This window comes from Kluyveromyces lactis (assembly GCF_000002515.2).
Source record: "Kluyveromyces lactis strain NRRL Y-1140 chromosome C complete sequence".
NCBI classification, from domain to species: domain Eukaryota; kingdom Fungi; phylum Ascomycota; class Saccharomycetes; order Saccharomycetales; family Saccharomycetaceae; genus Kluyveromyces; species Kluyveromyces lactis.
Genome location: NC_006039.1, coordinates 569,582 through 597,023, shown reverse-complemented (window position 1 = coordinate 597,023; position 27,442 = coordinate 569,582). Strand labels below are relative to the sequence as shown.

Genomic DNA, 27,442 nt, shown 5'->3' with positions numbered 1-27,442 from the left:
TATTACTGGTAGTTTTTGTGGCCGTGGCTGCTTACAGGTTAGTTATCAGTCGCTTCTACATAGAAGTTCTTCTTGATTTTAAGTTTAGCTCATCGCTTCTGCATTGGCACCGTATAAAATTTTCAATATCTGGAAGAAACTTGAAATTCCTATTCAGGCGATGTAAATGAATAATGGACAGGAAGGGAGCTTCAAATAATAAGGTCTGTGATCATACCAACAGCGTTGACTCAATTTAATCCACTGAAGCATTGTAGTGTTTTATATCTTATACTACATTAAATTTCTTTTACTTATTGTTATATATACATGAATTTTGTGATGGGTATCTCGTCACAAGAAATCATTGAGATTCAATACTTTCCTTTAGGGCCAATTTTCTTGAATGACGATCAAAGTAGTTCCCTAGTTCCATGAAGTTCATACTGCTTGGATCAGCTTCCAATTCAGTTTTATCTTTGAAAGTAACTTTCACTGTAGGTTTCTTATTAGAGCCAGAAACCAAAACTTCGTTTTGCAATTGTAATCCACTTGTTCTTTGTGAAGGAGGAATAGCACTTAAGAACAACCTAGCTGTCTTGGCTGTAGATGAAGATAAATGAGACGATTGATGTTTTAATAGTAAAACAACCGTAAATCATATTATGTTAGTAATGGTGTTCGGTAGTTTTAAATGATGTCCAACTAATGATTTCTCTTTCTTTGAAGACATACCTTCCTTTCCTAATGGATTGAATTTCACAACTGCCTTAGTAAAATATTTCGTGATCATGTTGCTCTATAGTTCTCTTGACAACAGCTGACAAACTCCCAAGTATTACTCTGATGAGACGTCCTCATCCAAAAACATACTTCACAGCTGTATTCATCTCTAGCTTTTTGCCTAAAACTGTTTAAATGGTAATAGCGATCTCATCAGAGGCTATACTATTACCCGGATAGTTTTTGAATGTTTTTGGGCGATGTTTGACGAAATGAAAAATATTGAAAGAAACATCCAATTGCAAAATGAACAACTTCAATATTTGCAAATGAAGCAAGACTGCTTTTAGCACAATCGGTTTTTAGGATCCTTGGATTGTTATTTAAGGTCGATATAAGGTACTCGCCTTTAATTGTTTGCAGGTTGAACTAAGTGCGGGTTGTTTTTCATTCGTTTATTCAATTGTAACAGCCGTTGATACGGTGAATCTATTGGCAAGCTTTTTAAAAAGGAACTATTCATATTCGAATTGGACTTTCAGTTTGATTGTAACTATACTTTAACTTGATCTTATTGCCTGAAGGACCAGTATCTTTTTTATAGAAGCGAAATAAACTACAGAGCCATGTTTTTCTTCAAAGATTTGTCGTTGAATATAACGCTTCATCCATCATTCTTTGGACCTCAGATGAAGAGATATTTGATGACAAAGCTACTACAAGAGGTGGAAGGAACATGTACCGGTAAATTCGGATATATCCTATGTGTTTTAGACTGTGAAAATATCGAGATTGAACGTGGACGGATTTTGCCTACGGACGGGTCAGCAGAGTTTACTGTTAAATATAGAGCTGTGGTATGGAAACCTTTCAAGGGAGAAGTTCTTGATGGTATCGTATCTAGTTGTACAAACTTAGGTTTTGAAGTGGAAGTTGGACCTTTGTCTGTCTTCGTTTCCCCTTTTTTGATGCCAGAAGATTTGACTTTCAACAGTGGTTCCAATCCTCCATCATATCAATCATCAGAACAAATTATTACTAAAGGATCTAGAGTAAGATTAAAAATCGTCGGTGCAAGATCGGAAGTCAACTCTATTTACGCCATTGGCAGTATCAAGGAAGATTATTTGGGGGTGATATGATATTTCTTTCCTAGAACCTTTCACATTTTTCACCTAATCGCAACTATGACTATATATAGCTTTGGACATAAATTTCCAAATTCCGGTCATCATTGTTATCTGCTTCATTTGTGAGCATTTTGTATAATATAAAAGAACAAACTAATTTAACAAGCAGCATGGTCAATGTACTTTCTTTTTCTCAGCAATTAATAATAGCGTCACATTAATTTTTTGATTGTACCAAGCACAAACTGTTACAAAAATATCTGTTAAAAGCATATACATTGTTGAGAACTTTCACATGAATCAATTGACATATGACGATTTGTGTCAATGATTCTATCTTAAAGATATCACAAATAAAATAAAATAAAATAAAAATAATAACAAGAATCCCTCGTTGAATTGCATTTGATTCAAAGGCGCTATCTCAAAATTAAGAAAACACAATCCGATGGTTAGCTTCACCGATTCTTCAGTGGGTTTTTGGGACGAAAGAGTTTAGGATAGAATTATGAGTAAAAATTGAAAAGTTGGTTAATTCATGGTATCATTAGTTGTTGTGTGGAGCTCTTGCAGGCTGGAAAAAAAAATAAAAAGAAATTGAGGAGTCATTTAATTGATCTTATTAATCTTACGAACCCTTCTGAGCAAATAATGGCCACCAACTCCAGTTTCCACATCTGTTTTTACCCATGTTCCTTCATAATTACCGTTTTCAATTGCATCCATCACAGTTTTGGTTTTAGTCAAATAGAAGCGCTCATTTTCTTCAATTTTGACAACACAATTGTGCCATGGTGTAGGAATATGCAACAAATCTTCGAAAGTTGGTTCCTCTTCGTTGTCTAAAGACCTAATTGTTTTACATTGTAAAGGTGAAATGATTTTAATTCCGAATTTTGGTCCGCTATTGGTATGTGCGTGAATCGATAATCTCATATGATGAGGAAAAACTAATTCTACTAAGTTCGAATAAGCGTCGTTTCGTTTGATCATTTCAAAGGCAACTTTAGCAACGACCTTTTTGAAGCCTTTCCTCGATATGCCTTGAAAAAATGGTAATAGACATAAGTCTTCAGTCATAAACTTCGAAAATCCTCGAAACAAATGCAATCTTGGATGATCTGGAATGTTTAATTGTTTCTTCAATCTCCCGTTTTCAGTGTCACATCCCTTCATCAATATCTTTCTTGATAACTCAGAGTCAGGACAGATCTTAGTGCCAGTGTAATGTGGTAGTTCAATTTCCTCAACCCATCTGGGATCAAATGATTCACTACTCTCACCTTCAAAGAAAAGATCTTTCAAACCAGCAAATCCTATAGCGTCAGTACCTGGTTCTGCTAATGATCTATAAAGACCATGCAAATGAGCTGTATATGAATCGACCACATCATCATCTACGCCAATGCAATCACTGAAGACGTGCCCATCGCTAACAATCCATAATTTCATCCCAGGAGGATAGAATTTAGAAATTTCCTTGGTTGCATTGATGAGATTCACAAAGGCTAACTCTTCTCCTTTATCTGGGACGTCACCATGGACCTTTTTCAAATTTGAGGATTTACAAGGGAACGCTGGCAAAATACATTCGATTCTTTTATGTCTGGATGTGAAATAGCAAACTCTTTCCTTAAAATATTGTCTACCATTCATTGTAATCCATTCATCGCCCTGAATTGTATTCTTCAAATTTCTTTCGAAGTACTGGGTGAAAAGCTCTGCATAGTCGACCTCAGATTGCACGCTAGGTTCAGAGCTATATCCAACATGAATTTTGCATAGAATGTGATAAATGAACCAGGTATTAAACGAGTTCTCATTTTCAACAGTGGTAATTACACCCCTGATTTGATTCTCATCACCAATCTGATATTCAGATACCTTAATTGCAACGTTATGGAATGGGGTCATTCTGTGGGATTCTTCTGCAGTTATCTCGACTTCCGTCACACCATGCTCATTGATTTTTCCGGTCTTTTGCTTCAAAATATTGCTCAATTCCTCCCAGTTTTCGGTAAATTGGCAATTCTGTTTGTCCTGGATGCAATATAGTTCATATGAATACAAGTTTCTTGTATACAAACATAGGAATTTGGAATATGTGGACATATCATTCTCAGTTTGGCCATGGGAGATGTCCACATCAAAATATGGGTGATGAGCCTCTTTTATGATCGGTAACGTATCATTCGTCATTTTTTGAATTATTGTCAATGCACTTAATAAACGATATTCAGCTCAATTATCAGCGGATTCTGTGGCTTGCTTATTAGCCTTTGTTGTTGCTTGAAGTCCGAATTTAACAGAACCGGTGCCGGAAAGGAAATATTACGGGATATAGTTATGTAACAAAATGTTATCGAACAATAATTTATATAAGTTAACATATTTTGAAATGGACCTTGTTGTGAGAAACCTGCTGGCCATTGTAGTTTCAGTAATTATGGTCTGCTGTACGTTTCATTTCTTCGGGAAACCTATATACTAAGCTGGGCATATGATACTGGAAAAAATGACGTTTTAGAAACTTGCGTATAACATGCTGCAGAAAGTTTGATGAAAATACAAAAAATAGAAACACAACCGAAGAATAGTTATCTACCCGCCGCTTAATTAACTCTTTTTCCTCCCATGTGTGGCTGAACTGAACGTGGACTCTTTGGATGTATTAGTGATGTTTACTGATCCCGAATAACGTTCAAGTTTGCTGTTTTCCTTATACATTTCGAAAATATTCCAATCCATCAAGTAAAAATAATGCTCACGGCCTTCCTTAGTTTTTGATGCTGACAGGAAATGAAAAATAGAAGCATAGGTAGAATAGAATGCTAACCACAAGTCAAGAAGTAAGTATACCATTCCGAGGTAATTAGACCTTAGTGGTCAGGTAGTAATTTGATGCCAAATAACTGACTTCATATTATCTTTTTTTCAAACCAATTTTTACTTTGAGTAATATAAAACCCAATGTCACTTTCTATGACAGAAGGAACAACAAGAGAGGAAATAGTGTCAGAACATATATACTACACAAAAAGATCACCCCAGGGCAGGACACCGAAATGTTATCACTTGTGCTTGGAATAATTTCTTCAGGTATATTACTCAGCTTTTTGTGTTTGGTATGCTTCCCTATAGGCTTGCCATGGAGCTTACCAACTATTCCAATTTATGTTTCGTTTCTACCCATCCTAACGGACATGGATCAGCTCGAAATATTTGAGCGATACATTAGACACCCGATGGAAAAGTATGGTGCTGTTAAAATATTCTTCGCTAATCGTTGGAATATTTTGACCTCGAAGCCTGAATTTTTGAACATCATGTTTAGAGATGAAGACACTTTTGCTAAAAGTGGAAACCAGAAAAAGATTCCATACTCGTTACTAGCGAAATATACTGGTGACAATGTGATAAGTGCTCATGGAAAGGTCTGGATGAAATATAGAAGCTGCATCCAAAATCAGCTAAACGTCTTTGATTCGAAACCTTTGATAGATAATGCTCAATTATTTGTGAAATTGCTCAAAAAGAGCATTGAAGATAATACTGAAGGGACCGTCCTTTTACCACCATTGATTCAAAGATTGACACTTGCAAATATTGCAAAAATTGCTCTTGGATTTGATATTGGCACCTTGAAGTTTGATGAGCATGACAACATATGCAGGAGTAGGCTTCATGAGAAATTAAATCAAGTGAAGCAGCAGATTTTCAAGCCAGTATTTCTATCTTTCCCATTCCTTGACTTATTACCTATAAAAAGTAGACAGAGGGCCAAAATTGATATTATACAATTCCGGGACATGCTTCTTGATACCGTTTATAAGAATCTCATTCATAACTATAAATTCGAACAAACGAATAATGCTGCTGCCGGTTTGATAAGAGAATGGAAGTTGCAAGGTATAACTGATGAGCAATTGAAAGATAACCTAGTAATAATTTTGGTTGCGGGCCACGAGAACCCACAACTACTTTTGTCCACACTCTTTTATTTGCTTGCTAAGCATCAAAATTGGCAGTACGCTATAAGAGAGGAACTTTTATCAGTTGATAGAAATGAAGATATCTTGAATAGCTTTAAATTGACCGCCTTTATTTATGAGGCTCTAAGAATGTTTCCTCCTTTAGGCCAAATTATCAATAGAAGGACGACGAGAAAATGTCAGTTGGGTCCAGGAATTATTATTGATAAAGATGTTTACTGTGGTTATAACGTTTATGGAACAGGCACTGCTACATCAGTATGGGGAGAAACAGCCAAACAATTCATACCAGAAAGATGGGGAGAAAATTCCAATGAGCTAGCAAATAATTGGAAAAAGCATAAATACGATGCATCAATGTCTGCGTTTCATGGTGGTAGAAGATCCTGTCTTGGCGAAAAACTTGCTCTCATGGAGATGAAATATGTTCTATACTATGTTTTGATGAACTTTCATATTGAATTGCATCCACAATGGAAGGAAAAAATGACACCAGCCGGACCAATTTGTCCTAAAATGCTCAAGGTGAAATTGACCATATTAAAAGATCCACAAGATCAGAGATCAGATTCTCTTTACTCAAGCGCTGGGGAGACGTTGAGCGAAAATATATAACCATAACAACAATTTACCATTAACACTATGAAATAAGAAATAAACAGCATGAAAGAGAAAGAGAAAGGAGTGATATTTATTCTATATTTATTTATAATAATTACCGATATTTTCTGTTAATGGCACAAGAAAACTTCTCTTGGTATTCGCTATACTTTGAAGTATCTCAAAGAGAGCCTGGATAGTTTTCTGCTACATCAATTGCATTCAATACCTGATTCCAAAAGAAATCCACATTAATCTGCAGACCCACCATTAAGCCAAAATTTGAATCGGAAGGGTACTCTTGTGTAACAATGGTGCGACCATAGTTTATGCTATCTTGGTTCTTATCTATTGACAAATCAAACCTTCCATACTTGAACCTCAAAATATCATTCGAAATATGACCATATAAATATAATAATGGCATCAGTGTGACAGGATCATGTACCGGTGGACCAGCTTCGAACCCTTGTTTGTTTTTATAAGTTTTCGCAAAGAACAAAAATAGTTCATAAAAGAGCTTTCTAAGTTTGCATGATCCATCTCCCAAGATAGTCTTGTCTATATATTCAGTGGCAATACAGGTATGCGTTAAATCCAACGGAGAGAGAATGCATTTATGCTTAATGTCTTCATCATTGAGGATAAAATCTGCAGCATCAGGGTCTGCCCAAATATTGAATTCCGCAGAATCATTATCATTACGGTTTCCTGCGTGTAGGCCACCCCCCATTATGGAGATATATCTAACCTGTTCCTTTAAATATGGCTTTTCCTTGAACAAAGTAGCTATCGATGTTAGAGTTCCTGTAGAAACCAAGGCAATATTCCCTCCGTTTGCTAGTATAGCATTTTCCATAGCTTTTATGTAGTCAGCATCAACAAATGACCTTTTTGGTTTTGGTAATAACGTCGTACCGTCCAATCCAGTCTCCCCATGAATATCTGGGGCGTATGCAACATCTCTAACCCAAGGACGTTGGGCACCTTTGTACACAGGCACCTCATCCTGTTTCCCAAAAGCTGTAAGTAAAGAAAGGGTATTGTACAATGTGTTTTCTGGGGAAGCGTTTCCGTACGATGCTGATATGCCCAATAATCTTATGCTTGGATGGAAACAACTCAATAAAATAGCGACTGCGTCATCATGACCAGGATCGCAGTCCACCCATATAGGTATGACTGAATTGCCCGTCATACCAAACCAATTGAATCGTAGAAACTTTATTAGTAAGTTGACGCAGTATAACCTAAAAAACTCTGAATATTACTCACCATTTTTCGAACACTTCGCTAACAAGTTACAACAGTTAGGCGAGTCATGACTTTATTTTTGAATATGGTCTCTTCGAAGAAACAAAACTATGAAAGCTCCAATATGACACAATACAGAAAATAAAAAAAGGGATTCGGGAAAAACTTATAAGAGGAGTCACGTGAAAGGTGTTGGCTTTATAGCCGTTAACAAGCCTAGGGCAACGGAAAGAACTTCAATACTCTACATGTAAGTTTTAACTCAGTGGTTACTTAATAATACTGAAGTTCCTCACTCCTAATTGTCAGCTAGTTTGAATTGTATAATTTGTATTGTGGTTTTCCTTTATGCTGATAACTGAAATCGGACAATACTAAAATAATTTAATACTATTAGAGAAAGGTATCTTATAGAACGTGCCATCTTTAAAAGTATATGATCTCAACGGGACAAGTATTCTCTCAACGATCGACGTCATAATTGTTGATATGTGAATTGTAATGCATCGGAAGGGAGTAAAAAAGAAACACAAGAGCTGAAATTGATTGCAGTAAATACAAAGGTAGGCAGAGAAACATCACCATCAGAGTCACACACCAATGTTGCACTCAAACAACTTTATTGAAAGTAACTCTTGAAAGCAGGCCTCTTTGTTAGCATAATTGTCGTCAAGAAATTTCAGCGTCACAAAAATGAAATGTCAGAAAATTATCGTCTTTTCTCAAATTTATCGCTTTATTCAAAAATACAAACAATTCTGACAAAGAACATCCATAGTTGACAACTGAAAAAAATAATAATAAACGTATGACTAGCAAGATTTTGAAGGACCCAGCTTAACATCATGTTAATTCCCACCTGCTATTTCATAGTGTGATTGCAATTTCTGTTTAACACATGATGTCATCTGACATGTTTTAACCTCAATGCCAATAGCACCAAGAAGACGAGCCCAGAACATTACAGAAAAATACTGGAAGTCCAGTACTCAGTTTCACATCAGCCCAATCAATAGTGGCATGAAAATCTAGAAACATATCAAACACTACTCATCCGACTAAAGCCACCCCAATAGTTATTTTCAAGAGGGAAGGAAAAAAAAAAATAAAATCTTGCGTCGTGGCCCTATTATTCTCAATGACCGTTTCTCGAAAATGGAATCAGTCATTATTCCAGAAGACGGACACCTAATTGTGTAAATAACTATACAATTGTAAATAGCTTCAGAAAGGGAAACTCAAAGCCTGGTATATGCCTAACCAGATGAACTGGGAGTAGCAGACCTGTGCCAGTATAATGCCTGGCAAATATCTATTATAATTTTTTTTGAGCATAAATACTCTCTAAATAGAGTTTTAAAATCGGTATGGTATCGATAAAAACTTGCAAATCACTAAGAGGTGCTTGAACAGTGAATGATCTTTTCTTTACTAAGTTTTGCCTGCTATCCGTCACAGTCATGAGATATAATTATTCTTACTTTTCAAAAAAAAAAAAAAAAAATCTCATTCAAGCAGAAGTCAAACTATCATAAATATAAAACGGTGAACTGGGAAATTTAAAGATAAAGTGAAAGTTCTGCTGAATGCTGATGGGCTAAATATTCAGGTTCACAGGAACTTTGGCATACCATCACAGCTACCAAAATACTTATACGGTACTCTAGGACACAAGTACTATTGACCAGAGGATAGAGTCAAACAACAAAAAATGAGCAACAACCCTTTACAAACAATTGATATTTCTGAAGTGGAAGGAGTGACAGCGACCAAATTGTTAGATGCTGCAATGAAGCAAGGATTCCTTTTCGTTGACGGGCATGGTTTCACTCAAGAAGAAGTTGACATGCTTTTTGATTTATCGAAGAGATTCTTCACGACTACTGCACATGACGAAAAGCTAAAATATTATTTTGACGCTACCAACAATTTTGGGTATACTGATTTTTCCAGTGAACAATTGGATTTAACAAAAGGAAGAGACTTCAAAGAATGTTATAATTTCGGTGCTGTTAACTTTACCAAAGGCACGTATAACACTCCCAACCCGGAAGCCAAGGTTAAGTATACGGAACAGAATGAGACTCCCGGATGCTTGAAAGACGAAGATGGTTTAATTGTTACCGTTTTACAAAAATACCATAAGGTGGCTACCGAGATCTTAAGATTAGTTACAATCGCCCTTGGGATCGAGGATAAAAATTTCTTTACTGAGAAGATGAGACCAGATCAAAAGAACGGCTGCGTCATGAGATTTTTACGGTACCCTTTGGTTAGAGACGACGATTTGACGGAAGATCCGACATTGGACCCAACGATTAGAGCAGGTGCCCATACTGATTATGGTGCATTGGCGTTATTAATGCAAAAACAGGGACAGCAAGGTTTGGAATTGCAAATCGACAAAAACTCAAAGGAATGGGTTAAAGTGCCATTTGTAGCATCCAAATACGAAGGGAAAGCACCTCCATTAGTTGTTAATTTTGGAGATATGCTTTCGTACTGGACAAATGGAGTTTTGAGGAGTACCAATCATAGAGTCAAGTTTTCCCCTGGTGAAACAAGAACTTCCGACCGTTACTCTATAGTGTTTTTCGTTCATCCTGACGCCAATACTACGTTAGATCCTGTGCCAAGTAAAATTGTTGAAGACGCTTGGGACGGCAAAAAAACACCAACTCTAACTGCTTTTCAATATCTGCAAAAGAGGTTGCGCGAGACGTATGACTGGCAAAATAATTGAAGCTGCTTCAAAAATGAACAATATTATAATCTGCAATGACGGATTCGCAATAATTGAGAAATTTACATACATCCAGTGATTGTCCATTAGAATAAAGGGAAACCCCGTACATTACGAAATAAATCTTTTGAATGTAACTAATATATAAGCACTGACCATATAATGAAAATAGAAACTCACGAATGAATGTATATACCTCCCATTGGTAAACTCATGGTACTTGGGTGATGAGAAGACCGGTTAAAAATTATAGTAATTTATTCCAAGGAGAAAAAAAATGAAGGCGAACAAGTGAAGAAAAAAAAAAGAGCTGAATGCGTCTTTAAAATTTATTTACCGAGCACTCGGATGTAGCATAATACATAGTGAAACCTCAACCACTGTCTAAAGAATATTGTTAAATTCTATCAACACACTACACAGCATGGTACTTCTTGTTTCCTGCATTTATCTCACCGATTTTATTTTGTTGGAGACCAGGTTACTATGTTTTCTTAGAGAATGGCTTACCTCAAAATTTTCGTTCACACCACCCATTTCGAAGACTTCGCACACGTTGAATTTGCACACCGGTAACAAGTACCCGATAAAAGAAATAATGAGCAATAGAAAGAAGGGTTATACGGTGTACGAAACCACATGTCACTATATATGTAACTTCTAATATATTATTTCTGATGATATTTTGACACTTTATCACGAATGCCATCCTATTTACTGTTGACTAAATCCGTTTTTTAAGCCCTGTCATCTACCTTAATAAACCAAATTCATGACTTGAAACTTAGCTCCAACAATTTATTCATATATAAATTTCTATTTGGTCCCATTATCACAAGCAGAAAAGCTCTGTTGCTAACCTGGCGCTGTTTTTATTTCATCATATTTGTTCTTTGTAGTTTCGATTACTCTCGACGACGTCAAAAGTTTTTCTTGTTTTTTTTTAAAAATGATTTAATTTAATCGAAAATTCAGATATTTCAATGTCAGTAAACACCAAGACAACACCACACTAACTAAAACGATGGTTTAACGGTCCAAATAGTCAACATAATGAGAGGCTATGCTAAAGATAAGAGGTGAAGAAATTAGATGTAATCTGGAACTATTGCCTGGGGCAAGTGAAACATCAACGTTAATCCGATAATTGCATAGCTTATTTAACACATTAATATAATCTAAGTAACTACAAAGATAACCTAATACTACCGTTTTCCATACATCGGAATTGAATGTTTTCTGATTGTAAGACCTCAGTGAGGGGTATTCTAACAAAAATGCTGACCACAGGTTATCTGATTTTTTTTTTCCAAGTTATATTCAGTCATGAATCTTCCACTGATATTTTTTTTCTTTCAGAATTGGATATATATACTTCAAAGAATATGAAAATAAAGAATTCAGACATCTTGAATATTTCCGGAATGGATAAATAAAGGTAAAATTCATGTACTGACACCTAGCATGGTAACCCTAATATAGGACTATTCACTTGCTGATCCCTTTATAATGAAATTACAGGAACAGGATATTATTAACAAAGAGGCTACAGCTTGCTCTGTTGAATCTTTGACTGATTCTAGCGAGGATGATTACAACAAGATTTCTGTTCCTGACGGTGGTTACGGCTGGGTGGTTGTGTTTTCATCTTTCGTCTTTAACTTCTGTACATGGGGTGCCACTTCTGGATACTCGGTATATTTGTCATATTATATGACCAGTGATAAATACGAGACAGGAACAGATTTGGATTATGCTGCTATCGGTGGCTTGTCGTTTGGGGTTGGTTTATTTCTTGCACCGCTATTTAATTATTTGCTTATCAAAAGTTCAGCTAAAAAAGTCCTTTTATTAGGAATAGTGGTACAAAATGTATCTGTTCTATTAGCAGCATTCGCAACAAAGCTTTGGCAAGTTTATTTAACTCAAGGTGTGGCTATTTCCTTCGGCTTAGGGGCTATTTGTTTTCCAAACACTACTATTGTCGCACCTTGGTTCAGGAAGAAAAGATCGTTGGCTCTCGGCATCAGTGCCGGAGGATCTGGTCTTGGTGGAATTGTCTTCAATCTTTCAATGCAGAAAATTATCGATGGAAAAAATGTCAGATGGGCATTGATATCTCAATGTATAATTTGCTCTGTGCTAAGTACCATCGCTTTGATATTGGTTAGAACTAGGAAAGAAGAAGTTGAAAAGCATTCTGAGGAACCAAGTAGAGTTATTGAATGGGGTATGTTTAAATACCCAGTAGTGTGGTTACTCATAGGCTGGGTTTGTTTTACCATGTTGGGATACGTCATACAGTTGTATTCCTTATTTTCATTCACTGTTTCACTAGGTTATACGTCAAGACAAGGTTCGATCGTATCAAGTATGATTTGTTTGGGAGCCTTACTTGGGAGGCCAATGGTAGGATTTTTATCTGATAAGTTTGGTCCGGTGACAACTGCTATGTTCTGTCATTTGCTTGTTGGAATTTTATGTTATGCCATGTGGATTCCATGTAGAAATTATGCCACAATCATAGTATTTGCCCTTTTTGAAGGTATGATGATGGGTACCATCTGGCCGTTATTAACTTCCATTATTACGCGTTTGGTGGGCTTAAGAAAACTAGAATCAGTGTACTCTGTTATCTGGATGTTTATTGGGGCATGTTCAATAGTTTCTCCTGTCATTGGTCTAAAATTGAAAAAAGATCACTATAAGGAAGGAGAAAATGCTTATATATTCACTGCAGTATACGCAGGTGCTGCATATTTATGCGCTGCCCTATCGTTGTGCTTGATGCGCGGATTTTTGATCGCTCGTGACAAGATAAGCATGAAAGAAAAAACGGCGTACGATGATGGAGAACTGCACTTCAGGCCAGACCTCCGTGACGCACTTCAAGGAACTTTATGCTGGAAAAACTTGTATCGTAAAGTTTGATAATAAAATTATGCCTAAATAGTAGAAATACGTTTTTTTTGTTGTGATGATATAATTTATACGCTAGATTCGACGTTAAGGTAAGAAAACATCATTTCCCTGTTCCATAGCCATTTTGGTATGGTAAACAATGTCAGTAGACTCCCATGGATAAGCATACCATTTATCTGGTACCTTTCTGCCAGCGATATAACGATCCTCGTCGTTCACTATTTCTTCCGGAAGATCAGCCTTCTTTGGCTTTACTTTATCGTGTAGAACAAAGATACCAAACTTGGTTCTCATCTCTGGTTGTTTATCCAAATCAATATTCTTGGCCTTGGCTTGTTGTTCGGCATCCTTTTCTAATTCATGCAAAGCATAATGAAGCGTTGTTCTTGTATCGTCAACTTCATCGACAATCAACACGTTCTTACCAACTAAATCCAACTTACACTGTTCATAATCAATCCACTGCGTTCTTTGGACGGTGACACCAACCGCTTCTTGCTCAGAACCAACAGTAAACAAGTCCTCATACAGAGACAATATGATGGCAAAGATTCTGATAGTTGGAATACCAGGTTCTTTCAAAAATGTACGAAGAATTCTAGCTGGGATAAAACCACCGCCGCCAATAGCGATGATAATATCTGGCTTGAATTTCTTGATCCTTTCGGCTGACTCTTGGCAGAGCTGATGCACATTGTTATATGAGATGTATTGCTTATCGTCAGAAGACATGGTTTAATCTAACGAGAACCCTTTTTTAATTCTTTAACAGAAGACTGAAATTAATAGAAAAACTCTCCTGCTCTGTGCCTGCAGCAAAAAAGCTATGAGATACTTTAACTTGGGTAACCTGTGGTTGCCACTTCTTTAAATAAGTATATCAAAGATTTACTGATCAAAGAACACTCAACGAATGTTCAAATGGAAGATGAGCCGAAAGAATACACGACACATTTATACTTTATCTGTCAAAGATATAAAAAAAAACAAAACGAAACGATAGATACTGATCCCATGGACAAGATCAACTCCCGTACCGCGAGACGAACCTACGTGCTTGCAACCAGTAGAGAAATTCTAAAATTGTTTACGAGAACGGGATTTCCGAGCCGGATAGACCGTCTACCAAAAATGCACGTTCTAAACCAACACAGAACACCTCATTAAACGCTTCTACATTTTCCATGTTCCACGCTTTAAATTTTTAACTTGTTTGGTTCTGGATTAAATTGAATTCTGAGAGCATCACTAGCAAACAATTGTTTTTTTTAATTAGATTATTTACAGACAGAGTCAAACTCCGATGTTTCCATTACCCGGCCATAATGATCAATCAAGCTTAAAGCTGCATGGAGGAAGAATGTCAGGTCTAAGTCGATACATAGCAGCTGCATTTTTCAATGCGTTAGCGTTTTATATTTTTTCTTTTATGTACGCTAATGCTGAACTTCTTCGTCAGAGTATCCTTCTTCAACGTCGACCCTCATTTCGTCATCGTCGTCAAATCCTTCTTCAGTGTATGTAAGTTCCTGATTATCAGCCTCGCTGTGTTCGTCATCATCTTCAGAGTACTCTGCACTGTCTTCACCATCGTCTATTAATCCAGCATCGTCTAGCTCTTCTATATATTCCACTTCTTCCTCTTCATCTTCATTTTGGTTCGACTCGTCATCCTGATATGGAGCGACAAGTTCAGAATCAAGTTGATCCTTGCCGTATTGTACGGCTCTCTTACTGTTCAATTCATCTAATGAACGTGTAATACGTGTATCCAATGCCATGAGTGTTGGTAAGAGATCTGCTCGTTTCCTCAAAGTAGCATGTAGCGATGACAATGAATTTATCAAATTTGGAATGGTAACTAAGTAACCCCCGTGAATTATTAGGCACCATTTCACCCACACGTTCAAAGCACCTTGTCTATGAGTTTGTCTGGCGATACGTTCAGCGAGTCTTTCCAAGAGAATCGTAGCAAGTTGGGGGGATAACCTGGTTATGGTTGCTTGAATGACTTTTTCGTCGCGTGTGTTAAGGACTGTTTCCAATAGAGCATGATCATTTGATTTTAATGCTTGAGCTAATACAACAGAAGAAGTACCAGCGTTGGCTCTTCTCCTTTCCTTTGGTTTTCTCGATGGTGGTGAAATTATATTTAGTCTATCCTGTAAAGTTTCTGAAATCCCTTCTCCTTCTATATCATCTAAACTTTGGACAATGGATTCCACATGCTTAAAGTTATCACCAGATGTTACCGTTGCATTACCCTCTTTGTAGAGCTTTGCCGAAGAAATATCACTGTTTTGGTTGTTCCTGGTTTGTGTAGATTTAGCAGATGGCAATGGCTTGGATAAAGTGGTGACTGAATCCGTTAGGTTACCTAATTGAACTTGATCAAAGTAAGGTGTGGTTGCATTTTCTAACCACGAAAAATTAATTAGATCTTTGTTGATAAAACTTTTGATAATAGGCAATCTGGTTGCGGAATTAGACCTTAATAAAGTTATAGTTTTGTTTTTTTGTTTGGATATCTTACCAGAACGTCTCTTATTCCCTGAATTGATTGATACCAAAGGTTCTTCAAAGATAGCAATATCCCCATCTTCTGTTGTTGCCGACACGTGAGACCAATCCTCAGATATCGAAATTGATATAACGTTCGAGTCCGCTACTAGGACGGACTTAGTCTTGGTAGTGTCCAAATCATAAATATTCAAAAATCTATCGTCCTGAGATGCACTCAAAAATGCTGTTCCATCTGTGGTCACTTGAAGGAAAGACACAGGTGAAATATGGCCAGGGTATTGTAACAACAATTTCTTTGAAATGACATCGATTAAGTAAATTTGATGAGAAGCGACAAGAATACGATTGCTATCAACTATGCATAGCTTTTTTAAGTCCTTACATTCATCAATTTTGAATTTTTTTGATACATTCTGTGATACCATGTCGAATAAAAAAATAGTATCATCACCAGTCAAACACCAGGCCTTGTCCTTGCTTGAAAAGAGTTGGAAATCTAAAACTGCTAAGCTTGATCCTGTGTTCAGTTTCGCCACTATTTCATTCGATAAAGGAGAGTATAGCCATATTTCCCCTAGGTTTAGACCCAGAACTACCAATGGTGTGTCATTGTAAGTAATCCATTGTATGCATGTACAGCAGACGTCTTTCCCCTCCAAATAGAGAAAATTATCGTTCACTAAACCAGATTTGGAGGCAGTTGTTGGCTCCACTGATACCCGCTGTTTATCCAAAGCGGTGGAAACGTATGCAAAATATTGTCCGGTTGGATCATATTGTGATAATACGACTGGCGAAGCTGTTGCCATCGTTAAGCTTGCTATTGTTATTCGTGTGGTAGAGTGTAGACCTCTAGCTTAAACAGTACGAAAGCCGGTGATTGTTCAATTAATATCCCAAGACGTTTTATCGAAACACTTTAGGAAAGAAGTAAGTACACAAAAGTAAATACTGTGCGATGAGCTCAGATGAGATGCGATGAGATGAGCTATGAAAAGTTTCAAATGAAAAGCTTTAGCTTGGAAAGGAGAAAGAAAAGTGAGATTTACTTACAAAAAACAAGTGCCGGGTAATAAGAAGTTAGCATATATTGTTCACGTGATTTGGAGCATATAGCCAGTGGTCCCCAATTTAAGGCTTTTCTTCAGGATACATCCACTGAGCTGAGTTCGTTAACTCAGCTTTTGCAATCTTATTTTACAACCTCCAAACATTGCCTTCCTGCTTTCAAGTTATACACTTCATATCTCCTAACAAACACTAGTTAGCATTTCTACTGTGATGAGAGGAAGCTGGGTGATTAACACAACATAAAGAATTTACGTCAAGTAAGGAAAGAGCTCCTGCCTAACAACCAAGGTCAACACTTATATGTCTCTGTCCTGTTGCTAATTTGAATATACATCTATATATATATATTTTCCAATCAGAATTCCCTTATTGTCCCTTGTTTGCATAGGTGATGCGATGTGTGCGATGTGTGTTGTTGTTTTAATTTTTTTTTTTTTATTTTCAACTTTTCTTCTTAGTTTGATTCGTAGTTTTATATATAAAGCATCAAAAAATGTGCCAATTTGGCGAGCCATATCATTTTTTTGCATAGTGAATGAAATAGCGATGAGTATTTTTTTAGTATATATTATTATACATAATTCAGATCTAGAGTTCAAGGAGGACAAAAAAGTGTAATACCAGGCATTTAAAAACAAAAGTTGACATTGTTAAATTTGTTTACAATCTGTTATCATCTCAAGTTCATCCAATTATCTAATTGATTACTACGTGAAGTGCTTGTTTGGTATATTGACTTGCAGCACAGAATTAAGTTCGAGAGTATTATAGTTTTTTCAGGGAAGCTTGCAAAACCAAAAAATAATAATCACAAGCTTTATCTTAGAAAATAAAGACCGTTAGAATTTCAACCATAAGCAATTGAAAACATGGTTGGAGAGGTTGACGACGTTACATTACCGAAGGCTACCGTTCAAAAAATCATATCTGAAGTACTTGATTCCGATCTAACATTCAGTAAGGAGGCTCGTGAAATAATCATCGAATGTGGGGTAGAGTTCATCATGATGCTAGCGGGTTCTGCTAGCGAGATCGCAGATAAAGAGTTGAAAAAGACGATAGCGCCTGATCACGTGATCAAATCCTTACAAGATTTGGAGTTTGATGAATTTATTCCACCATTAGAAGAGATTTTACATCAACACAAAGAAAACCAGAAGATTAGAGAGAGGCGGGATGCTAAATTCAAGAAATCCGGTTTGTCTGAGGAGGAATTACTACGACAACAGGAAGAATTATTCAGACAATCTAGGTCAAGGTTACAACAGACATCAGTATCGGACGCCTCAAGCAACGATCCAGAAGTTGGCGTAAAGGCCGAAGAATTCTGAAAACATAACAAACAAAGTGTTGCATTATCTTCAAAACTCACTCCTCTATACTTGACAGACTTGCTCTAGAAAAGTTTATAGAAATACTTGTGTAATAGTACGATTTATTGTTATATGAAAGAGTTTGAAAATTCGTTCTGCATTTCAAGGACGGGAGTATGTATGAAATACCTCATGTGATTGACTGAAGTGCGTTTATAGAATATGTATACCTGTCCAATTCTGAATTTGGAACGATTATACTCTGCCGTTTGTAGATTTTATCGGATCATTTTCTATCATTATTGGTTAAGGCACGCGTTCATAAGCTTGAAGTTACAAACTCAAGTATTGTTTTCAATGCATCTTGAGAGTCGCTGTCCATTGATTGCATCACAATATGATACCTTTCGGGATTATACTGCTGTAGTGATACGAAGAATTCATGCAATTTTGAGAATGGATCGATATCATCTAACGGAGAATCATTGAAGTCGTCGTCAATTTCATCATAGAAATCGAGGCCCTCATTATCATTATCATCTTCTGCATCAAATTCTCCATTTCCGATCTTTGTACGCCTACTCATAGCATCTGGAAGTTCCTGTACTAGTTTCACTAGTTTGTTGGCTAATGGTTTCATAAAGCCAGTAACGCAACTTGGTAATTCAGGCAACTGGAACATAGACATGATACCAAACATTTGTAATTTGATGGAAAATACTGTCCTTGGATTACTGGAAACCCATTTGTTTAATAGACCAAGAAGTAATCCTTTGCTTTCGCATATTTGAAGAGTCTCCAATGGTTTGCAATATAATCCTGCCATGAACATTTTAACTATTAGCGCATCGTCTAAACCAATTTCTTCATCCACTGCGGCATCACAGAAAGAAGCAAAAAGAGGAATTTCTTTCAAAGAAAGAGCATATGATATTAATAGTTCAACAGCACATTGAATATCGTAATCGACACCGGAACCCATAACTTCTGTCAAAATGCTCAAGAAAGCTGGCAAGTATGTTTGATCCTGAACGAATCCGAAGTTAATTACTGTTTCAAAGAAGATTTTGTAAGATTCAAAGTAATCCAACGCATATGTCTGGAAAGAGTCAAGAACGTCATGAATCATTTCCCATACTTCGGGGGTGAATTCATTGAACAAACTCTTGGAGCTTAGGGCTAATGAATCCATCAAATCAACAATCTCAGTTAAGAAGATAATTTGTGCGTTGACAATCACAAATTTAACGACAGGAAGGAATTTGCTTACCAAACATACTTTATTCATGGACATAGCCATAGTAGTCATTGTTTGTAACATACCGGAGGCCTGGAATTCTTGGTCTTGGTCCGAAATTGAGTTACTGTTACTATTTTGAATCAAAGATTGGCCCAGTTGCATAAACTGATCGACTAAGTTCTGAGCTAAATCATTAGCAAATGGAGTAAGCTCTTCCGCAAACCTTTCCACAAACGCTTCCATGACTTCTGTTAAAGTGTCAATTTCAAACTCTTTAGATAATTTCAAAAGTCTTTCCATGATTTGAGGAGCTTGGGATTTAATATGCGAATGAATATCAGGATTAGATATCACCAATGTTTTCAAAGCATCAGCACTGACAATTTGAATCGGTAGAGAGCTGTTCTGAACGAAGTTCCCATATACAGATTCAAAAATTTGGGATAAAATTCCCATATCCGAAAATGGAGATTGATAGATTGAAATGGTCTCCAATGCTCTAGCGACCAAGAATGAATGTTTTTTATCACTTAGTAGAGGTAGCACGAAGTGAGAGAAAATGCTCTCTAGATTGATAGCATTATCAGTTTCCGAAGTAAGGAAAGAAGACAAAGTAGATAACATCCTCAAAGCACCCTCCTCTTGGTAGGCCGCTTGGATAACGTCATTCTGTTGATATTGGAGGAATACTTGGTTGATCAAAGGCAATAGTTTGTTAACCTCTTCCATTCTTTTGTGACCGATAACAAAAATAAAGTCTGTGGCAGCCACGTCTGCTGTGGAACTTTCTTTGTTTATGTCGAAATAACGTCTTGTATATTCTTCTGGATCTTCTTCGAACAATTCTACGGATGCATCAGAGGCGCAAAGACATGGGAAAATAACATGGTTGATAATGCTCTCAAAATGTGGTTGAATCATTGACCATAATGTATTTTCAATCGCACATTTTTCCAAAAATTGAATTAAATAATGTAATGCGGATTCGCTGAGCCATAATGTTCCTTTGTTGGCACCCCATAGTTCAATGACTTTGAAATATTCTTGTAAAATGGTTGGAACAATATTTTGGAAAACGTAGTCGACCATTTCTTGATTGATAGCCTTTGTGGTCCTGCTATACTTTGCAATAAATTTGTATAAATTACCGAAAGCCCATTTATTAACTTTTACCCTTTTGTCTAAGGACCTATCAGCCAAATCCAAGGCCATAGTCTCAGACGGCATCGGTTTGGAACAAAGGAAAAGATGCAATTGAATCCAAGAATTTAGTTTGTCAATATTCGTGAAATAACTTGGGAAGTTATTCAAACAACCATATTTGAATGACTTCAATATCAAGTACAACATTTCGTTCGACTTATGACTTTCTTGGTTAACTAGCTGACCAGCAATCTGTTCCATTACTGGAAAGACGCTATCGATAAATGCGTCAATGTATTGCCTATTGCCGTACATGTCCCATCTGTGATTGATACATACTTCAAAAATCAACAATAGACCTGGATAAATATACTCTTGTTTCCCAGATTGCAATAGCTCAACAACCTGGTTGGTGAAGACCCAATCGTCATTCCATTTTAAGATGGCGCCGATAGATTCAGTAATATGTGGTCTAATATGATTATTCTCATAGTTAGTTATTAATGCATTAATCAAAGCCGGCTTCACAGCATCTTTCTCCTCTGGAGAAATAATAACCGTCTTGCGAGAGTTCCAACTTCTTTGTATCATATTCTTCATATAAATTGCGCAACTCATTCTGATTGGTATTTCCAACTGGGCATTATTTGTAGTGTTTAGAAGAAAGGAAAGGAAACCTGGTTCTTTCTGTAATTCAAATAACTGCTGTTCGGCTGCTTTGATTGATCTAGCATCGCTAGTCATAGTTTGACTAAACAATTGCAAGGTTAATTGTTCATTCACCATTGTGCTTTTTGTTTAGCCCGTTATGCTACTGTTCTTAATGAAACGTCGTTGATTATACTTGACAAGCTTACTTGTCAAAAAACTTTTGTCAGAAAACTTTTGAATCCTTTGGTATGGTTCGATGAGATTGCAAAAATGAATTTGAGGCCAAAAAGCGAGTTAACACCAGATTGTAAATATCGTTAAAGAGAAACGCTGTTTCAGTCCGTTGAATCATCATAGTGGTTGGTGATAATACATTGAAGCTGTCTCTATCTCATCGAGATTGAAAAAAAAACGAAAATTTGAACCACACATGCATCAGAACACCACACCAAAATTGCAATGTGTTGGTAGTTTTGTTGACATTTAATATGCCAACCTGAGCTGTTAGTTTCCAAGGCCATGTAAGTAGGTTAATTGAAGAATGTACTTATAATGTCAATTGACATTGAATCTTTCCCTGAGCTGCAAAAAGGCGGTACTTCTAACACTGTATCCTTCTCATATAATATGAAATTAAAGTTATATGAGTATCTGGGATTAATCATAGGGCTGCTCATTGCGTTAGAACCATCGTACATCCATCCCGATGAGCATTTCCAAACATTAGAACCCATTTTCACAGCATGGACTGGAGCTAAAGGTACTGCTACATGGGAATTTCTTCCAGAAAATCCTTGCAGAAGTATCACTATTTTGAGGCTCTATTATACACCTCTGCTATGGCTGAATCAACATATATTCCACTTGAAACCCTTGGGTCTATTGTATCTTTATCGGCTGCAGAACTATTTACTCTATACGGCAGTGGTCATATTCTTCCTCGAGTTTTGCGAGGTCTCCATAACGCATAAAACTAAAGCAAAATTCTTCATCAGAACCTCATATGTCACTTGGGTCTTTCAAAGCCATACGTTTTCCAATTCCCTTGAAACAATAATATTGTTACTATTCCTGTTTACTTGTCAATATTGCATTTACGAGGTACGAAGTCGGCACTATGCAACCTTCTCATCATGTTTCTTGCTAGGTGCATTGATTTCCATCGGCACATTCAACAGAGTCACTTTCCCTGCGTATTTGATCTTACCTTTGTTATCTGTGTTCTACCATTGCTTTCTCTCTCACTGGATTGGGGTGGCATATACTGCCATTAGTACGGCACTAGTCTCTGCGCTCATCATATTGTTCGATACGAAGGCGTATAGCAGTACAGACTGTAAAAGCTGGGTCATTGCTCCCTTAAATAATCTGCTTTACAATATGAAGGTGGATAATATTGCTCAACATGGGTTACACCCACGATATACTCACCTTTTAATCAACTTACCTCTTATTTGCGGTCCCATTATCCTACTCTTTATTTCACAAAAAGCTGTGCTTAAACTGCCTGCATTATCTTGTATTTCTGGCATATTAATGCTTTCTCTTTTCAGACATCAGGAATTACGCTTTATAATACCGGTTCTACCATTACTTTGTGCATCGATGAACCTTGACAATTTCGATACTTTCTTTCAAGCAGAAACCATCATAACTTCATGGCTCGTCTTTAATATTGTCATGGGATTGATAATGGGAGTATTCCATCAAGCAGGAATAATACCTCTCATATCCTACTTCTCAGGTGAAGAATTCCCTGTTCATATTTGGTGGAAGACATATTCTCCTCCGACGTGGATGTATTCCAATCCTGATCTGACGGTTTCTACCACGAACTTTAAGGAAAATGTAGAGTTTGTCGATAATATACCTTGGCATGTTGTATCAAATCATGTTGTTGATTTAAAAGGTAGTGACATTGAGTTACTAAATAAAACTCTTACAAAATTTTCGGAGAACACAGACTCAATTCAGCTAATCATGCCAAATACTGTTCTCGATAAATTGACCCCCCTTCAGTCGCAATGGAAGTTCATCACAGAATGGGAGACGCAGCAGCATCTCGATTTAGATCACATTGATATGCCAGACTGGACTACCATAAAGCCAGGATTAAGGCTATACAACGTAAGTCTAATAGTTTGAAATATTACTGGCTTATTTTCTATTAGGAATACTTTCCAATATACACTGCATTTACCGATATGTATTGAGTCAAACACAATTAAATTAAATTATTTATAGAAGTCGAATTTATCAACATCGCTACCTGACTTGACTTGTGAAGCATACGCTTCCTCCAAATCGCTTTGTAGGATGACGTATCTGTTCTTTCTGACAGCTCTTAGACCAGCTTCTTGCATAATGGCGGCAATCAAAGCACCAGATAAAGGATCATTTCTGATGATCAAAGAATCTAAATCTGCTTCAGGAGCTAAAGACATCTTTGCAGCTATAGTACCAAAAATTAAACGACGTTCACGCCTGTCCCTTAATGAAGGGAATTCGATCTTTCTGTCTAATCTACCAGGTCTTAACAAAGCTGGATCTAGAGTATCAGCACGATTGGTTGCCATTATAACTTTAACATTTGTTGACTGATCAAAACCATCCATTTGAGTAAGTAACTCAATCAATATACGTTGGACTTCACGATCAGACCCTGTCTGAGCATCGAAACGTTTTGTAGCGATGGAATCCACTTCATCGATGAAAATAATTGATGGTGAGTTTTCTCTTGCCAATCTGAAAACATCTCTAACCATTCTTGGCCCTTCACCTAAGTATTTATGCACAAACTCTGACCCGTTCACTCTGATGAATGCGGCTTCTGTCGCGTTTGCCACGGCCTTAACTAACATAGTTTTGCCAGTACCAGGAGGACCATAAAGTAAAACCCCTCTTGGTGGGTCAATACCAATCTGTTGATACAAATCCGCCTGTACCAAGGGTAGTTCAACAGCTTCTCTTATTTCTTGCTTCTGCATGTCTAACCCACCAACATCGGCATAGGTGACATCTGGCTTTTCATTTGCGGCCATGATTGATATGCTAGAATCTGAATCAGGTGGTAAAATATCCACAAGGGCATTAGAGTGACGATGTAATGCAACTGAAGTTGATGGTTTTAACAGTTCCCTATCTAGAGTCGATAGAATCCTTACGACATAACTCATACCTGTGGTCGAGGAGACGATACCGGTGTTTTCGTCAATCGGTTCCAAAAATTGACCAATGACAAGTGGCACAGATTGGATTCTTTTCACTTCCTCTTGGGCTCTGAGTAATTCCCTCTTCAAATGGCGCTGTTCATCTTTGATATAATCTTCTTGTAATGTCAATAATTCATATTCTTTCTCCAGCTTCTTTAGTTTCAAGTAGACATCTGAATTACCATTCGCCACGGCAAATGAATCATTATTTAGCTGAGCAAGTAGGGAACCATATGATAGACCATTATTCTTTGCACCAAATTCTACACTAAGAACAGGTTGAGGAGTACTAATACCTAGTTCTTCCATAATGTTTTGATCTTAATTCGTCTTTCCCGTAGTGTGTAAATATTCTAACTCCCTTTAGACTATGATCAAATAAAGACGAAAGTATCCGAAAACACAGAAAAGTTCCAATAATATACTGCAATTCCAATAAACTAAGGGGTCAGTCTTACTACTTACACGGATATATGTGTTTGTACCTACATATATTTATAAACGTATCCCCTTCCACACTAAAGTGGTTATGTCAAATCGTTCAGTTTAATAATTGCATTATTTCATTAAAAAGTTAAATCTCATTTTGGGTATTTTGCCACCCATTTTGCAGTCACGTGATCTCGGTTCTTAGACAACTTTTTCGAAGGGCCTACACTGTTTAGAATGTTAACATGATAGGCTACCCACTACGTATATCAATGCACCTGTGTATACTCAAATGCAGTGTCCTAATAGTATACCTAATGATAAAAGTAGTGTGGAGTACGAGTAGAAACAACTCTTGGTGAAAGTGACGGTTGTCTCCGGTAAAAGAGTTACCAACTTATTATAGTATATTGTCCACTGTAAAGAACACCATATCTTAAAGTCAGCAACTATATTTGAAAATGTGAGGATTTTGGGAACTTCCTCCTGATGGGGTTTTGTTTGAGTTTCTTGAAGTTTTTTATCCATCAAATTGTCTATGGTATTTGACATTTCTGAAATTGCCAAGTTTTGTTCCTTTTGATGATCATCAAGCGCCATTTTTACCTTATCTTCGAAAGAACCGACTAACCTCCTTCTCTTCCAAGGTTCTAGCAGTAATTGAAATATTACGAAGAAGAGTATATTTACTCCCATCAAAATAAATGTACCCCATGTCGAAGTTCTTCTGATCTTATCTGACCAGATTTGTTCTTCGTGATACCTTGTAAGAATGGCTCGGTACAAATTCGTTGAAAGTTCCTCCTCCTTAGCCTCAAGTTCTGCGAGTTTTACCTTAGATTGTTCTTCCGTTTGAGAGTTCAATGCGTCATCTCTGTATAGTTGGGTAAATCTATCAAGGTCAGTAGGAGACCACGAATTTTTTCTTTGCAACAATTCATTAACTTCCTTTTGCGATCCCGATCTTGCTTTTATAGCTGTCTCGTACTTTTCCTTTGCTTCATTGACAAGTTTTTTAGTGTCCTTCAGCTCTTCTTCCAATGAGGAAATTGTATTTCTTAACTTCTGAATACTGGAATATCCTGTTACGTCATTCAAAGCTCTGGTGGCTGTGAATATGGTCTCTTGCAATGAATCTAAATACAGTTCCATTTTGCGAGCCCATTTTTTACGATGTCGTTCTCTTTCGCTAGGTAGGTCCTTGATCTTACCTTCAGCGTTATAGTTCAATTTTGAATCGTTACTGTCATTTTCCATCTGAGACAATCTCTCGTTCGCATCCTTTAAAGATTTTTGAGCTTTGTCCCATTGTGTTTTGAAATTCACTGAGTATTCCCGAAGTTTATTAGCTGTCTCGTTTGCCTTATTTTGTGATTTCTCCCAGTATGCACCAAGCTTCTGTTTCCAAGTATCAACTAATGTGGAATTTGTATTCGGTCCGGTTGAATAAAAGATTCGAGGATTATACTGTGTCCAAACACGAGGGCTACTCGGAAGTCGCACGATTATTCTTCTGACCAGCATATTATAAACTGGTGTACCCGACGTTGTAGTCAGCTATCTGTTATATCGCTCAATATCAAAATGATCTCTAATTTACTATGGGTGTTTATATTCTTTAACTTATAGTGGGCATGATTGAATTTTGATAACTCAAATACCATACCTAGACAAAAGTAAATACAAGCGATGAGAAAAGAAGTAGGAATAGAAGTTGCAAACAAATGAACGCGTTGAGTGATGAATGGGATATCTATCAGTTTGAAATCTAAGAACAAAGTCAAGAAGAAGTCAGGCACAAAGAAGAAGAAAAAGCCTACTGTATTTGGTATTGCTGATAATGACGAAAAAGCTACTGAATTTAAGATCACATCTGTCGAAGAGCGTAAAGAAACCATAAAGAAGCCACTATGTATTACTCCTACGGAACCTCTACGTAGCAGTTTGAACGCACGTCCTGAGAGTGGATCACTAAAAAGTGAAGATGAGCAAGCAGTCGTTTTTCCTGAGGAATCAGAGAGTAAGTTTGATTTCAAGGGACCATCCGCTCTGCGTAATAATATCCCAGAAAAGACTAACGAAGAAGAATATGAAGAGGTTCCGGTAGAGGGTTTTGGTACAGCTTTACTTCGAGGGATGGGGTGGGATCCATCTGCGGAGAATGACAGTAGTTCGGAAAAATCTACTTTACTTCATGAGAAACCACATCCAGAGTTAGTGGGAATAGGTGCCAAATTAACAACTGCCTCTAACTCTCTTAGAACTGCGTTCATGCCACTAATACGTCGCAAGAAAACGGCAAATGAATAATAATAACAATAATAATAATAATAATGGCAGGTAGATAACATAGATATTGCGTAATTATAGGAGCGATATGTGCAATGTGGTAGCTGGTATGGGGACTTACAAAATGTATAGTGTATACGCAAGCTAGTATGAACAATATAAACAAGGGCTGTAAATCATAAAATATAAACAAGTATTATCGTAACGTCGTATTCTTCAAGATGCAAA

The 27,442-nt window shown here is 36.9% G+C and overlaps 15 protein-coding genes across 15 annotated transcripts; 7 read left to right on the top strand and 8 right to left on the bottom strand.

Annotated features, from left to right (window-relative positions):
* Positions 1-343: 343 nt before the first annotated feature.
* MRPL44 (mitochondrial 54S ribosomal protein mL53) lies at positions 344-772 on the bottom strand (the record flags this gene model as incomplete). Its single annotated transcript, XM_452501.1, has 2 exons — positions 344-582; positions 715-772. 2 exons carry the CDS (start codon positions 770-772, stop codon positions 344-346), a joined length of 297 nt encoding a protein of 98 aa, XP_452501.1.
* A 556-nt stretch (positions 773-1,328) lies between these two features.
* Positions 1,329-1,844, top strand: RPB7 (DNA-directed RNA polymerase II subunit RPB7; the record flags this gene model as incomplete). Its single annotated transcript, XM_452500.1, has 1 exon — positions 1,329-1,844. One exon carries the CDS (start codon positions 1,329-1,331, stop codon positions 1,842-1,844), a length of 516 nt encoding a protein of 171 aa, XP_452500.1.
* Positions 1,845-2,441: 597 nt separating this feature from the next.
* On the bottom strand, positions 2,442-4,031 carry DIT1 (Dit1p; the record flags this gene model as incomplete). The annotated part of the gene is made up of 1 exon (XM_452499.1): positions 2,442-4,031. One exon carries the CDS (start codon positions 4,029-4,031, stop codon positions 2,442-2,444), a length of 1,590 nt encoding a protein of 529 aa, XP_452499.1.
* Positions 4,032-4,897: 866 nt separating this feature from the next.
* On the top strand, positions 4,898-6,439 carry DIT2 (putative cytochrome P450; the record flags this gene model as incomplete). The annotated part of the gene is made up of 1 exon (XM_452498.1): positions 4,898-6,439. The coding sequence occupies one exon, from the start codon at positions 4,898-4,900 to the stop codon at positions 6,437-6,439; it is 1,542 nt and encodes a 513-aa protein (XP_452498.1).
* A 166-nt stretch (positions 6,440-6,605) lies between these two features.
* URH1 (trifunctional uridine nucleosidase/nicotinamide riboside hydrolase/nicotinic acid riboside hydrolase) lies at positions 6,606-7,622 on the bottom strand (the record flags this gene model as incomplete). Its single annotated transcript, XM_452497.1, has 1 exon — positions 6,606-7,622. One exon carries the CDS (start codon positions 7,620-7,622, stop codon positions 6,606-6,608), a length of 1,017 nt encoding a protein of 338 aa, XP_452497.1.
* Positions 7,623-9,389: 1,767 nt separating this feature from the next.
* KLLA0_C06699g (uncharacterized protein) lies at positions 9,390-10,421 on the top strand (the record flags this gene model as incomplete). The annotated part of the gene is made up of 1 exon (XM_452496.1): positions 9,390-10,421. The coding sequence occupies one exon, from the start codon at positions 9,390-9,392 to the stop codon at positions 10,419-10,421; it is 1,032 nt and encodes a 343-aa protein (XP_452496.1).
* A 1,509-nt stretch (positions 10,422-11,930) lies between these two features.
* KLLA0_C06677g (MCT family MFS transporter) lies at positions 11,931-13,352 on the top strand (the record flags this gene model as incomplete). Its single annotated transcript, XM_452495.1, has 1 exon — positions 11,931-13,352. The coding sequence occupies one exon, from the start codon at positions 11,931-11,933 to the stop codon at positions 13,350-13,352; it is 1,422 nt and encodes a 473-aa protein (XP_452495.1).
* Positions 13,353-13,427: 75 nt separating this feature from the next.
* Positions 13,428-14,075, bottom strand: HPT1 (hypoxanthine phosphoribosyltransferase; the record flags this gene model as incomplete). The annotated part of the gene is made up of 1 exon (XM_452494.1): positions 13,428-14,075. One exon carries the CDS (start codon positions 14,073-14,075, stop codon positions 13,428-13,430), a length of 648 nt encoding a protein of 215 aa, XP_452494.1.
* Positions 14,076-14,779: 704 nt separating this feature from the next.
* UTP5 (Utp5p) lies at positions 14,780-16,675 on the bottom strand (the record flags this gene model as incomplete). The annotated part of the gene is made up of 1 exon (XM_452493.1): positions 14,780-16,675. One exon carries the CDS (start codon positions 16,673-16,675, stop codon positions 14,780-14,782), a length of 1,896 nt encoding a protein of 631 aa, XP_452493.1.
* A 1,131-nt stretch (positions 16,676-17,806) lies between these two features.
* On the top strand, positions 17,807-18,268 carry NCB2 (negative cofactor 2 transcription regulator complex subunit NCB2; the record flags this gene model as incomplete). Its single annotated transcript, XM_452492.1, has 1 exon — positions 17,807-18,268. One exon carries the CDS (start codon positions 17,807-17,809, stop codon positions 18,266-18,268), a length of 462 nt encoding a protein of 153 aa, XP_452492.1.
* Positions 18,269-18,569: 301 nt separating this feature from the next.
* SXM1 (Sxm1p) lies at positions 18,570-21,419 on the bottom strand (the record flags this gene model as incomplete). The annotated part of the gene is made up of 1 exon (XM_452491.1): positions 18,570-21,419. One exon carries the CDS (start codon positions 21,417-21,419, stop codon positions 18,570-18,572), a length of 2,850 nt encoding a protein of 949 aa, XP_452491.1.
* A 417-nt stretch (positions 21,420-21,836) lies between these two features.
* Positions 21,837-23,429, top strand: SMP3 (glycosylphosphatidylinositol-alpha 1,2 mannosyltransferase; the record flags this gene model as incomplete). Its single annotated transcript, XM_452490.1, has 1 exon — positions 21,837-23,429. One exon carries the CDS (start codon positions 21,837-21,839, stop codon positions 23,427-23,429), a length of 1,593 nt encoding a protein of 530 aa, XP_452490.1.
* An 89-nt stretch (positions 23,430-23,518) lies between these two features.
* RPT3 (proteasome regulatory particle base subunit RPT3) lies at positions 23,519-24,805 on the bottom strand (the record flags this gene model as incomplete). The annotated part of the gene is made up of 1 exon (XM_452488.1): positions 23,519-24,805. One exon carries the CDS (start codon positions 24,803-24,805, stop codon positions 23,519-23,521), a length of 1,287 nt encoding a protein of 428 aa, XP_452488.1.
* Positions 24,806-25,213: 408 nt separating this feature from the next.
* On the bottom strand, positions 25,214-26,449 carry SHE9 (She9p; the record flags this gene model as incomplete). The annotated part of the gene is made up of 1 exon (XM_452487.1): positions 25,214-26,449. The coding sequence occupies one exon, from the start codon at positions 26,447-26,449 to the stop codon at positions 25,214-25,216; it is 1,236 nt and encodes a 411-aa protein (XP_452487.1).
* A 216-nt stretch (positions 26,450-26,665) lies between these two features.
* SPP2 (spliceosome ATPase-activating subunit SPP2) lies at positions 26,666-27,235 on the top strand (the record flags this gene model as incomplete). The annotated part of the gene is made up of 1 exon (XM_452486.1): positions 26,666-27,235. One exon carries the CDS (start codon positions 26,666-26,668, stop codon positions 27,233-27,235), a length of 570 nt encoding a protein of 189 aa, XP_452486.1.
* Between the last annotated feature and the right edge of the window lie 207 nt (positions 27,236-27,442).